Below are 12,650 nucleotides of genomic sequence, written 5' to 3'. Positions count from 1 at the left end.
TTTCATTAGGTCTTTTGAAAGTCCTATTTTTTTTTAATATCCAAAATATGCCGTATCAGCAACACAAGAAGCAAATATCATGTTTCAGCTGCAATGCAGTGGAAATAAAAATGTTTAAAAATACTCTACTCTCCCCAGAAACCACAGAGACAAAAGCACATGGAAGGAATTCTAAAGGTAAATAGCTCTAAATTCCACATGCAGTTTACAACCTTAACTAGTGTTTCGAAAAACAAGTGCGGTACCAAGAGACCAAGTTTGAGCATCCTGGCCCATGATGGGTGTAATAATTCTGTTTATAAAAGGAAAACAGACTGATGGAGTCATGTGCTTGGAAACATGTGTATCTTGGTCCCACACATTTCAAATGTACTTAATTGAAGGTCAACATATACATGTTGCTTTCTCAAATTGGGATTCCTTTACCCAGGTATACCCTTTACCCTTTCTCCAGTGCCCTGCAAGTCTCTCTAATTATTAACACTCACCTGGTAGGTTAAGCAATTAAGGAAAAGTATACAGATGACAAAAAAACATAGACTCATAATCTGCGGATGACCTCTGTAATCTTAGTGTTGTAAAGAATTCCACTAAACGTTCTAAATCAATACCTGGGATAGTTATGTGACAATTTAACACCAGCCACCAATTAAACAAAACCCCTTTCATTTCCTATTCAGTCCTGTTCCAAGGAGGTGAAGAAAGAAAACACACCATGATTGGGGAAGAGGGAAAACATTTCAAAACACTTTTTTTTCCCTACATTCAACTGAGAGATAAGGAGCTGGGAAGAGAATAGAAAATAAAATTAATGTCTGTCTAAAAGCATTAATATTAGTTTATTTTCGATAACTGGAAAAAAGGAAAAGGCAACATGTCGGAACCCACAGCAAGCTAGGTACCCATGCTGTTTGGCACACAGCCAAAGAACCTTCAGTGCCTCGTGTCAGAAGTCAGAATACTCAGTACTTGTCAAAACGCCATTAAAAATCCAAGGGAAAACATATTCAAGGAGGAAAGCAGCCTAATGAGCTTCTTAAAAAAAGAATGGCCCTAATATTACAAAAATGTCCCTCCTTCCCTTAAAGTTTCAGGAGTATTAACTCGTTCCCTTCCATCCTCTCCTTGCTTTCTACACACTCACATGCACACACATGTGCAAGCACCCATGCACAGTCATGTACACATGCACACTCACACTCATGCCTACACAGGTACATGCACATACTCACACACAGGTACACGTACCATGCACACGGTCACGTGCTCATACACACTCACGCTCATGCTTAAGCAGGTACAGTCACATGCACACACATGTACACGTACCCATACACAGTCATGTACTCAAACGCACTCACACGCATTCTTATGCAGGTTCAGACGCATGCACACACTCACACACACATGCACGTACCCATACACACAGTCATGTACTCACGCAATCATGTTTATGCATATGCAAGTACAGACGCATGCACATGCTCACACACACACACACGTACCCATACACAGTCATGTACGCATGCACACTCGTGTTTATGCATACGCAGGTGCAGACTCATGCACACACTCACACACACAAAGATCCAGTTAGAAGGCATCACTGATCTGCAGGCCCTCGGGGTGTCCCACCTCACACCTTCTCTGCACTCCCTCTTCTCCCCGAGCTGCAGAGGAGCTCCTAGCATGCCCCTGGCCATTCCTACCTAACAGCCTTACACTTTTCTGTCTCTTACCTCACCCGGCTCACTTGCAGTGTGGACTGGCATGTCCTGGGTTCATGCCTTTGCATCGGGAGTCTTCCAACCTAGGGTGTCTTGTGAAGACACCTGCCTGGAGGCGGAGGCTTTTTTAAACAACTCTCAATAGAAATAAAATGAAATGAACTAAAACCAGCGTTGGCTCCTGTTTATATGGAGGCCTAAAACTGTCCCACTTCCTCAAGTCTTACCCTAAATCTAAACATAGCTTAAGAGACACACTTGAAGACAGCGTAAGCGTGCACGCCTGCTCTCACACACAGGAAATCACGCCACAGGCAGGAAAATGAGCACACCCAGTACCGAGCTCCTAGTACCACTGATTTGTTCTCTTGAAAGGAAAAAAGAGGGAAAGAAAGAAAAATATAACAGCTAAGAGACTGGTGTTAGAAAGGCTGAATATTCCCTCTCCTAAGTTGAGAGAGCAGCGTGATGATTAAAACAACTGAATTTACAAATTACAATTTCCTTTGTAACTCACTATAAATTGTGTTGAATAATCCCACTCTAATTATAGTATTTTATGGAGTAAATAGCATCTCTCTAAAATCCTTATTAAAAATAACTGGATTACTACTTTATTTTTCTGAAGTGATTAGAATAAATGAGTTTTATTTGCTAATTCTACTGCAAGTAGCTAGTATAACCAATGAAATGATCATTATAATTACAACTATTCCACACGGATTGTCTTAATGTCAATTATATTAGCTTTGTTATTGTTATTGTTATTCTTATTGCTATTTTTAAATTAGAGTTAATGACATTTTATGAATTTCTATATCCAAATATATTTTATCAATGATAGTTTTTAGAAAATGTATTTGCTAAATTACAGCAATGATATTACACATACACTAATAATAAAATGTTCAGTAATATAACTCTTTCAATGATAGCAGAATTTGGAGGAAGGGTGAACTTTTCTCTATACAACTGAGTAGTGGGTAGTAAACACAATCCTTCCTAATGGAGAAGTATCATTATCTAAATGTCTGTGCTTTATTCAAATTCTTCCCTTTTACTATTTAGATTTTGGTGAAATTTATAAACAACTAAGACATTTTGTATCTGTATTAGCTATTAACACGAGTCTGTAATTTATTCACCCTTTTAAGAAATAAATTTATGAAGAGCAGACTCAGGCTGAACGTCAAACTGCCAGGCCCTTGGGAGCTTATAGCAGGCGGGCAGGCAGGAGCTCAGCTCTGTGGCAGGCATGGCTGGGGAGACAGGAAGGTTCTCCTGGTGCTGGGAAAGGTATCCCACTGTACTCCACTGGAGATTAGGGAAACCCTTTTCCCAGCAAAAGAGAAAACCAGCTAATGCATTTACGTTGTGGGGGAAAAAAAAAGTGAAATTACAAAGTATGTAAGTTCCCAGGCCATTTGGAGTATGCTGATTGCATGACTAAATGAAAAATGTTTAGAAGATAATCATCTAAATTGTGCCCCTAAGTTTCACACTCACTCACCACTGGGCATCAAATTTCTGTTCATCAAAGAATTTAAAAAGTCGTTAGCTTGTTTGGATAATATCCAAACTACATATTATATAATTTGCTTTAAATTACATACACATATGTGAAAACGAAACAGACCTGGAAGGATCCTTAAAAGTTTGTGAGCTAAATTTTTTGCCTTTTGCAATTACAAATAAAATAAAGATCAATCTTCAGCTGCTATCAGTAAATTTGAATGACAGAGGCATAAAAATGAAGACTATTTTTAGATCCTTTCATTTTTTTTTGAGCAGCAAAATAATCTAGCTAAGAGATCTCAAATGCAACCAGCAATTAACTACATTGTGAAGTGCTGATCAAAGGAAAATCACCTCCTGATAGTTTCCAGCTTGACATTCTTATTTCGCATTTCAAATATTATCTAACCAATGTTCTTGGGGAAGGAGTACCCAATGCAAAACCTTAATTAAGATGTAGTTGAGCCGTCAATATGTACTTGGAATTTGATAAATTACTGCAATTCTAAATTGCAAAATTCAGAGGCTTGCTCTGAGCTACCTCGTCAGCATCCATGGCTGTTAGCTGCATGATCTTGGAGCCATCTCCGATATTCTCCTCCACGGTGAGATCCAGCATGTCCGTTGGAAATAGTGGTGGATTGTCATTGATGTCCTGAAGTGTTATTTCTACCTGCAAAGAGAGAGAGAAACAATGCATGAGGGTTCGGTGTGTCTACAAGGTAACAGTTAAAACACACACCAAGAATCTATACCACCAGGCCACCAGCATGAACCAGAAACTGTGTTCAACATCCCAACAGCAAAACAGGTCCCTAGGGAAAGTTGTGAAATATTTATAGAAAACACAGTCAAGCAAGATCATTTGACCTGTTGGTAGCAATTAATTTTACATCATCACCATGAAGCTTATACTAGAGAAGGCCTGCTGATCAAATGTCATTTTAATCCCCAGTGAAGAATTATTAAGTCTTGGGACCATCTGTCATTCAACCATTAATCCTGCCTGACACAGATGAGGTGGTGGAAATTTTCTTCCTGAAACATTTATATATTAGCAACTGACGTCAAGGGTGAAAGAAGACCTTCACGTGTTGTTTTAAGAAACACTTAAAATTTTCCCCTTTAAAGTCAACCCTAAGCTTTTGGGGTAAGAGAAATACACATATCTCTTCATCTCTGCCCCTATCAGCACTTCCTCTTGGTGATTAAAACCAAGCAATCATGCCTCCCAAAGCTGTTGGCATAGGTTGCAAAGATTGACAGCCCTGTTTGAAAGATCCTGGCCAGAGTTATTTGTTTCTCTACACTAGAAAAATGTTTAAAGAAAGGATTCATGAAGTCTAAATAATAACTTCAAACCATGTGTTTTCTCTTCTGAGCTAGGTGCTAAAAACTGATGTTTTGATAAGAAAGGCAAAGCCTTTCCCTTGTAGTCCCCTTGTAGTCCAAGTCCAATCATTTTTGTAATAAAGGGAAAGCTTCCCCAGTTGGATCACAGAACTGAGTCATGGAAGAGAGTCGTCCACCCAAGTAGCAAGGTCGGAACCAGGATGAACTGCTGTCCTTACAGCTGGGCGGGGAAAGCTCCATCAGGTACAGGTGTAGGGAGGGGGATGGAAAAGGGGAGAGCACAGGAATTCTGGATATCATTCCAAGGGGGATGGAGCATGGTAGAAGGGGAAGGGATGATGGGTAGAACTGTCATTGCAATCTGAGTAGAAAGGAGAGGGAAAGAAAGACAAGGGAGACAAGATGAGCAAGAGCCCAAAGAGAAAACCCAGCCACTAGGTGCCTAAGTGTAAATAATCCCTGTCCCTCCAACCCCGCCTCCTGGGGGAGGGTTAGATCCTGGCCTAGGATCACAGCAGGGGCCCGTTTGCATCCAGGGCCATGCCTCTTTCCAGCTGGCAGCAGCCTTGCTACACGCATGTCCTCGAGAAGGACCCACGGTGACCACACCTGCCACTGACACCCTCAGGGCTTAGAATGGACAGGCCGTGTTCAGATTGGGTTCTGCTGCTTACTAGGTGTGTGAACATTGAATTTCTCATAGCCCAGTCCCTTGTCTTAAGTCAGGGTGACGACACAAGTCTCCAAACATTTTAGGAAGACTGAAAATGAAGGGCGGAAGCCGTGCTCAGCACAGTCCCTGGCAGAGAGGGAAATGCTCCATGAAAAGTCAAACTCCTGGCAGGACAGGACCAGGAGCTCCATAAAACCAGGAGACAGGACCGGACCAGGAGCTCCATAGAACCAGGAGACAGGACAGGCCCAGGAGCTCCTCAGAATCAGGTGGCTGGACAGGCCCAGGAGCTCCTCAGAACCACAGGGCAGGACAGGCCCAGGAGCTCCTCAGAACCACAGGGCAGGACAGGCCCAGGAGCTCCTCAGAACCACAGGGCAGGACAGGCCCAGGAGCTCCTCAGAACCAGGGAAAGGCTCCAAGGAAAAGAATTCACTACCCAGATTCCATCCAAACCATCACCTCTGGTACATGATGAACGTTTCCCAAGCCTTCATCAAGAAAGAGCTTTAAAATACACACACATCCATATTTGTATATTTCAAAAGATCCAATCTGATGATCACCCAAGAATAAACCTGTTAGTATTCTTCAGAATTTAGTAAATATATTTACATTACACATGTGCCAGTTTTCATATATGTAGGCATGATGCTTAAAAGACGAGGAAAATAAATGAAGAATACAACTGATCTAAACAGCTTATAAGTCAATTCTGAATTTTAAGTTCAACATAATATTTTTAGAGTCTAAGTTGTCTTTCATCTATAATTTAAAACTTGTTCTATTTGGAAAACAACACGCCCACCTCATGTAGGCTTGTGTGTGTGTGTGTGTGTGTGTGTGTGTCTGTGTGTGTGTGAATGTTATTTGAGAGGCTCAGCATATGTTAGTATATACTTATGTGAGTGGGTGTTGTGGAAGTGTAGGTATGCTATCAGTATGTCTGTGCAGGAAAGATAGTACATTGAAACTAATAGGAATCCAGATTGGGATTAATTAAATATATCAGGCATATCAGGACTCTAGACAAGATAAAATTGGGTCTAACACATTTCTCGTTATAAATGGTTAGTATGTGAATTGCACAGGACCTGCCCATATTTAACAAACAGCTGCCCAGATATCAGACCTTGCTTTAGGTTATGCGTCTGTATACACACACAAACGGGAACACACACAGAGCCCTCTGTGGTAAGCCCTATCATCTTCCCACTTGAGAGCTGAGTCTGAGAAAGAGTAGAGTTTAGGAATCATCCAGCCAGCCAACCAACCAATCAGTCAGTCACAAAGAAAGACAGTTATATGGGAATGCAGACCTCTCATGGTTATATGTGTCCAGAAAATATAATAAAGAATATTTGAAAAATATATGAGGCGGCTAGACACATGCATTTCCACAAATGCACATATTATTCCTTTCTGGGATCTAAATTACTTTGCTTATGATATGAGCACTGGTGCCAAAATTTATTCATTTGATATTTTAAAATCGGTCAAATGATAAGCATGTTAGTCACTAAAAATACAGAAGAAATTTGGACAGGTCACCATTCCTTGCAGGAAATAGGTGAAATATATTAATAGAAATATGAACAAGTACAGGCATTTATTTTAGCCCCAGAAAATACACTGCTGACCTCTTGGTTCCAGGAACGTTGCCCCCAAACCAATGCACTCTCTGAACCGCCTACCCCTGGACAAGGATGATTACTACTTCTCCTGACCTCTACAGATCCTAACCTGTGTGGCTTGTTCTCTAGATCTGAGACAAACGAGGACTGTGCTCTCTATGGACTAAGACATGGTGGGGTTCATTTTGAAATGTTATCATATAAAAGAGAGGAATCAAACATTAAAATTTCAGAGAAGATATCCAGAAATGATAATTAAGACATTATAATGTTTAAAGGACCTCTTTCTGAACAAATTAGGCCGTTTAAAGGAACACAGTAAATGGTGATTAGGGGTTTGCTTTAAAATTCTGAAAAGCTGGAGCAGTCTATTATACTATTACTGAACCAAAAAAGTAAATGTTGTAAAATACATTCCATTCTCTAACAGACAAGCCAGCGCTACCACCTGGCTGAGCCCTGGGTGCAAGCAGTGCCCTGTTGGTGTTGGACACGTATCCTGACATTTGTTTAGACCTGAAGTAATAAAGATAATTGCATTTGATCAGTTGGCAAAAACAAGATCCCACTTTGAACTCAAAAGCTCCTCTTTAGTATCTGTATTGCAAAGCTACGAGCACCAGCATTTACATGTTCAAGTATCAATTCTGAACATTTTTTGTGAAAACTGACCTTCCAAGATGGAAGGAACACCATGCAGTTGGGAGGAGACACTGCGTACTTCACGCATGGCCGTCAGAAGCTGACCTGTGTGCTAGGAGGGTTGCCCTCAAGGAACATATGTGGGTTCGCCTGCTAGGATTACGAGGGCACTTGGTAGGTTTGTGGTTGACTTATTTCTCATAAATACGTCAGCTGGTCCCAGAATGAATCACGGGCGGTGTCTATGGCCACCACCCCTGTTACCAAGTAGGGACATTCAGAATAATGACTTTCCTGGTGGAGACACCTGATCCTCAGGCACTGAAACTCTGAAGAATAAAACCATTACATATAGGAACAAAAACATGACCGATTAAAGAAGCTAATGACCAATTAGTTTAAAAATGAGCTGTTTTTTGGTAAGTTTTATAGAGGCAAAAATTGAATTAACAATATGACATTTAATATTGTTACCGAACTTCTTTTTACTAAAAGAACAGAGTCTTTGGTATTCAACTTGCAAAATAATCAAATGCACATTGAAAAACCACAAATATTACGGTGCAAATAGCTGCTATGAAATAAATACAGTATGTTTTCTTCTTTCGGTTTTTTTGGATTATGTGCCCATCACTTCATTTTGCACTGTATCAACAGCGGTATTATTTGAGATTTGTTTTAAAAATCTTTAAGTGAAATGATCACCATGAAATTACATGATAAATGACCAAACTTAGTTAAAAATAGTAATCATTAAACTATTACATATGTGTGGATCTAGCTATAAAACATGGTATTTCCCTGATTTAAATGGACATTGTGAAAGTAATATATTATGTTCAAGTTTTAAGGAATTGACTAAAACAGCAAGGTCCATTATGAGCTCATTTCCCAATTAATAAACCTATAATTAAATGGTGGTCACTGGCACAACCACAATTAAAAACATATTCTTAAATGTATAAGCTCTCTGTAAGCTAAATAAAATTGTTCTTAATGAATTAGGATAAAAAGTCTGAAACACATTTTTAATTCATGACTTTCCAGGAACCAACATAAACTAGTCTTAGTATATATGAAAAGCAATCTGCCAGGGGCTGGGGAGCCTATAGATTCATAGTGTACCTAAAGCTTGAGATCCATTCACTTGCAAGGAGAACTACTGATACTTTCAAAGAAATCTCAAATATCATCATGATCATTTCCTTTATTTCAGAACCAAGGAATTGAAATCCATGTGATTGATCTAAAAAAAAAGGTAGCGCTGGCCTCCTAACTCAGCCCACTGAATTCCCAGGAGACCAAGGAGCTGAGGAGCAAGATGAATGACAAGCCCAAGGTCAGGGGCCTCTGGCCTGGGTATGAAGGCCCTGATCACTCACACAAACGGTGTATTTTTTTACTATGGTGGACAACAATTTATTGTACATTTTAAAATAGCTAGTAGGATTCTGAATGTTCTCAACACTGAGAAATAATGTTTGAGGTAAAAGATGCACCAATTACCCTGATGTCATTACACATTATATATACACACATTGAAATATCACACTGTCCCTCTAGAGTATATACAATTGTCATGTGCTCATTGGAAATACAAAGTATTTATTATAAAAACCAAACAAATTGTCAAACGAAGATTGAATATACATTGAATTCTTAATGTGTACTATTTCTTTTTAGAGGTTTTTTGGTACATCTAGATTCAGGTTAAAATCACCTGACAGCTTTTAAAAGACACCACTAAACAAACATTTTTATAAGTTCTAGAACTCAACAAGTGTAGTGTTGATGTGCTCCCAGCTTTTAGAATGGTCAGTTTCATCAGTTCCCTACCAGATTGTGAATACCTTGAGAATAAGCAGAATATTTTACTCATCTTTGTATTTTTCCTAGTACCTAATGCACTGTCTTATATATAAATTGTGTATTTGATGTCAATAAGAACATGATTTTTGAGGAAATTAATTTGATGGGCTACTTTGCAAATATTATTTCATCCACATTGTCACCCATTTTTAAGATCTTTTAAGTATGTACATTAAGGGAAAAGAATCCATGAGGATTTGTCCTGTCAATACCACTGGAAGACTTAATCACTCACCCAAAAGGTCACAGGTACATATTACAGACAGGGAACTTAAATGCTCTGTAGATATAATTAAAAGTGAATGATTTGAAAATGTCCACAAGATATTTCTTTAGTTTAAATGACTCAATACTCAGACATTTTTATTTCACAAATGACTAAAATATAAATAATTGGTGGGATACACAGAAAGTTATAAAATGTAAGATTTACTACCTCAAAGAACCGAGTACTCAACTGATTACATGCCTGCATGTATCTCATCTCTTAGAGATATTTTGATTTTTAAAGTCAATCCTAGTTGGTGTTACATTTTTACTGTAGTCACCTGGTCAGCCAATGTAATATTAAAACAGAAATGCTGCTGGCATGGAAGGAGCATACTAATCAAGGTGGTCCCCTACTACAATTTCTAGAACCAATGCAACCCTGGTCTGTGTGTGTCCCCCACACCATCATACATCATCTTTATGCTATTAAGCAATGCTTTATGATAATTCAGTAACTTCATACTTGGAGTGATGACCTGAGTTTCAGAAAAATGTCTATGTTTTGTTTAGAAACTGTTCCAGTTGAGAGATTGGGATGTCAGGTCCTGAACAGTATCCACCCAACTTCGACAGCCCCTCGCTAAGCACCCCACAACAGGCAAAGAACAGTGAGCTCATTCAAGTGTGCATGACCCTCAGCAGGCCGTTACAATGTCACTCCAACAACACTTTGCTAAATGATGCCCTCATGTATATCAGGTAGGCACTACTGAACTTCAGGGAGGAAAAGAGCCTAACCTGACACTCAAAACAATTTTTATTTCACCAGCATGAAATCAGATGCTGGAAGCCTACCATTTAATTTTCTGTTTGAAGGCTCAAGTGAGGAGCTGAAGTTGAAAGCAAATTAATCAAACTGCAGTCCACGCCAAGTAGGTGCGACACTCAGACTGGAGCCGTCACTTCCTTTGGCCCTGGAAAGGAAAACCCCACCTTTCCTGCCTGAGATGCCACTAGAGTGTGGCTTGAGTTTGGCCACAGAGCACAGGCTCAGCCCTGGGACAGCCCAGAAGCTCTGGATCAGGTGATGTGTGCAAAGACGCGCTCTGCGCCTCGACCTTGGACTTAGGGATCAAGAGAGCAACATTCATTAAACAAAGACATCAGGATGGAAATATTGGAGCAACAGCTTCAAATCAATGATCAAATCTGCCTTTAAAGTTTAACGATTATCTTCACACACTCTCTTTTCAAATGAAGCCAACACTACATGATGTATTTCATTCGGTGGGCTCGACACATTTTGTATGCTGTATGGGCTCCCACTCACACACCTTTATTTATTAAATTCATGTCAAAACCTATGAATGCTGGAATTACAGACGAAAGTTCTCGTCAGCAGAAACTTCGACATTCTACTTTAGATCTTTTTTGTAAAAGAACGAACCACATAATTTCATTTGTTAGAACATAGTCTGACTCCAATTTAAAATTTTCAGTTTAAAGTTAAGTCCAGTCTAGGAAAAAGAAAAGTCAGCACCTATTTGCACTGCCACGTGCGAATCCTGGCATTTCTCAGCAATGCAGAGCTGTGTGGCTGGCAAGGTTGGTGCGGGGGCTGCATACCTCCCTCTGCTGGGTTCTTCATTTCTTTCCCTATTATGGGTGACCACTGGGAATCCTGCTGCCATGAGTCGGGGTGAAATATTCCACTGCATCCAGAACACTTCACCCTGCAGCAGAGCCAAAATCTATTATGGTTTCCAAGTGACTCATATTTTAGTTATGAGAAGGCCCTAACAAAGAACAGTTTACATTTAAATGCCCTAAATGTCAAGAATGTAATGTTTGGGCTATGGAGGTATGCAAGGTCTGATCTTACCCTACGAAGAATGGTTTTAGGTATTTATTTCTTTATGATGTATTACTGACCTAATTCAAGAACCTGCAATGACCATAATTACTGTCTCATCTCCATGGTATCACTGAAATGTTCAGGAAAATGGGAGAAATCAAACTTTAGAGGAAAGAAACCTATGATTTCATTCTATGAAAGACTGGCAGGGATTAGGTGTGACCTCTAAGGGAAAGCCAATAGGGCCACTACTATTTGAATGAGCCACAAATTCTTGTGAACACAATCTGTTGCAGACCCAAACAAACTGTCCTGAAGTTTCAGGGATCTTAGAAAGTAAATCTATGAACGTAGGTATATTTGTCCTTTAGAACTGAAAGAAAAATTGAATAAGCAAAACATTTCACTAGGAAATGAACATCTAAATGCTATCTCACATATATCAACACCATTTTACTATATTGTTTTATAGGAAACACTTTAGCAAAAGTAACAATATAATAATAGTATCTGATGGCACAATATTTAATTTGGGAATTAAAATATTCCTATTTGGGGGGATTTTAGGCTAATAAGCATTTCGTTTCAAAGTTTATGTGCTAACTTGAAATTAAGTTACATGTAGTTTAGATATCTGTCCATTTTACTTCATACAAAGATGTACTTTCACAGTCCAAGAGTTTTTTAATATTAGCAATGAAAGAAGCATACACACTTGAGTTTCCTTTTAGTTTCACTTTTAAAGGCAAAGGGAGAAAAGCGTAATGAGTTTTAAAACAGAACATATTTCTCATATAAGCTGCATGTACGTAACTGTGCCCAATTATATTTTTCAAACAAAAGCAATTAGGCTAATCTCTCACCACAGGACTCCTCTAGCAGTCAGCAACATATGTTCTTGGGATTTCAGCGTATTTCTTACTAGGAAAGAAATGTATGAGTAACAGACAGGCTTGGAGAGTAGCCAGAAATGACAGGAACGGCCAGAAGTGCGGATAGGACATAGTTAACTCCATTCGTGAAGCAAAATGCTTTCCATAACTCACTAAATGTGTGGTGACATAATAAAAAGCTAGTGTTGTTGTGCTTTCAATATTGTTCAAATTAGAACCAAATAAGGATTTCTTTTAAGGCAAAGGCAATCATGTGTAACCACTTCAACTTTTCCTGAA

General features: G+C 39.2%; 1 protein-coding gene across 2 annotated transcripts in view; it reads right to left on the bottom strand.

Moving 5' to 3' along the window:
• The window catches only part of Fat4 (FAT atypical cadherin 4), a 158,191-nt gene that overhangs the window by 81,912 nt on the left and 63,629 nt on the right, over positions 1–12,650 (bottom strand). For both annotated transcript variants that reach the window (XM_047566294.1, XM_047566295.1), the window contains one exon: positions 3,784–3,915. In XM_047566294.1, coding sequence (XP_047422250.1) covers positions 3,784–3,915 — 132 coding nt within the window. The remainder of the gene's footprint in view (positions 1–3,783; positions 3,916–12,650) is intronic.

Source organism: Sciurus carolinensis, chromosome 10, assembly GCF_902686445.1.
Source record: "Sciurus carolinensis chromosome 10, mSciCar1.2, whole genome shotgun sequence".
Lineage (NCBI taxonomy): Eukaryota > Metazoa > Chordata > Mammalia > Rodentia > Sciuridae > Sciurus > Sciurus carolinensis.
Note: the sequence above shows the minus strand (reverse complement) of the source record. Positions and strands in the feature narration are given on the sequence as shown.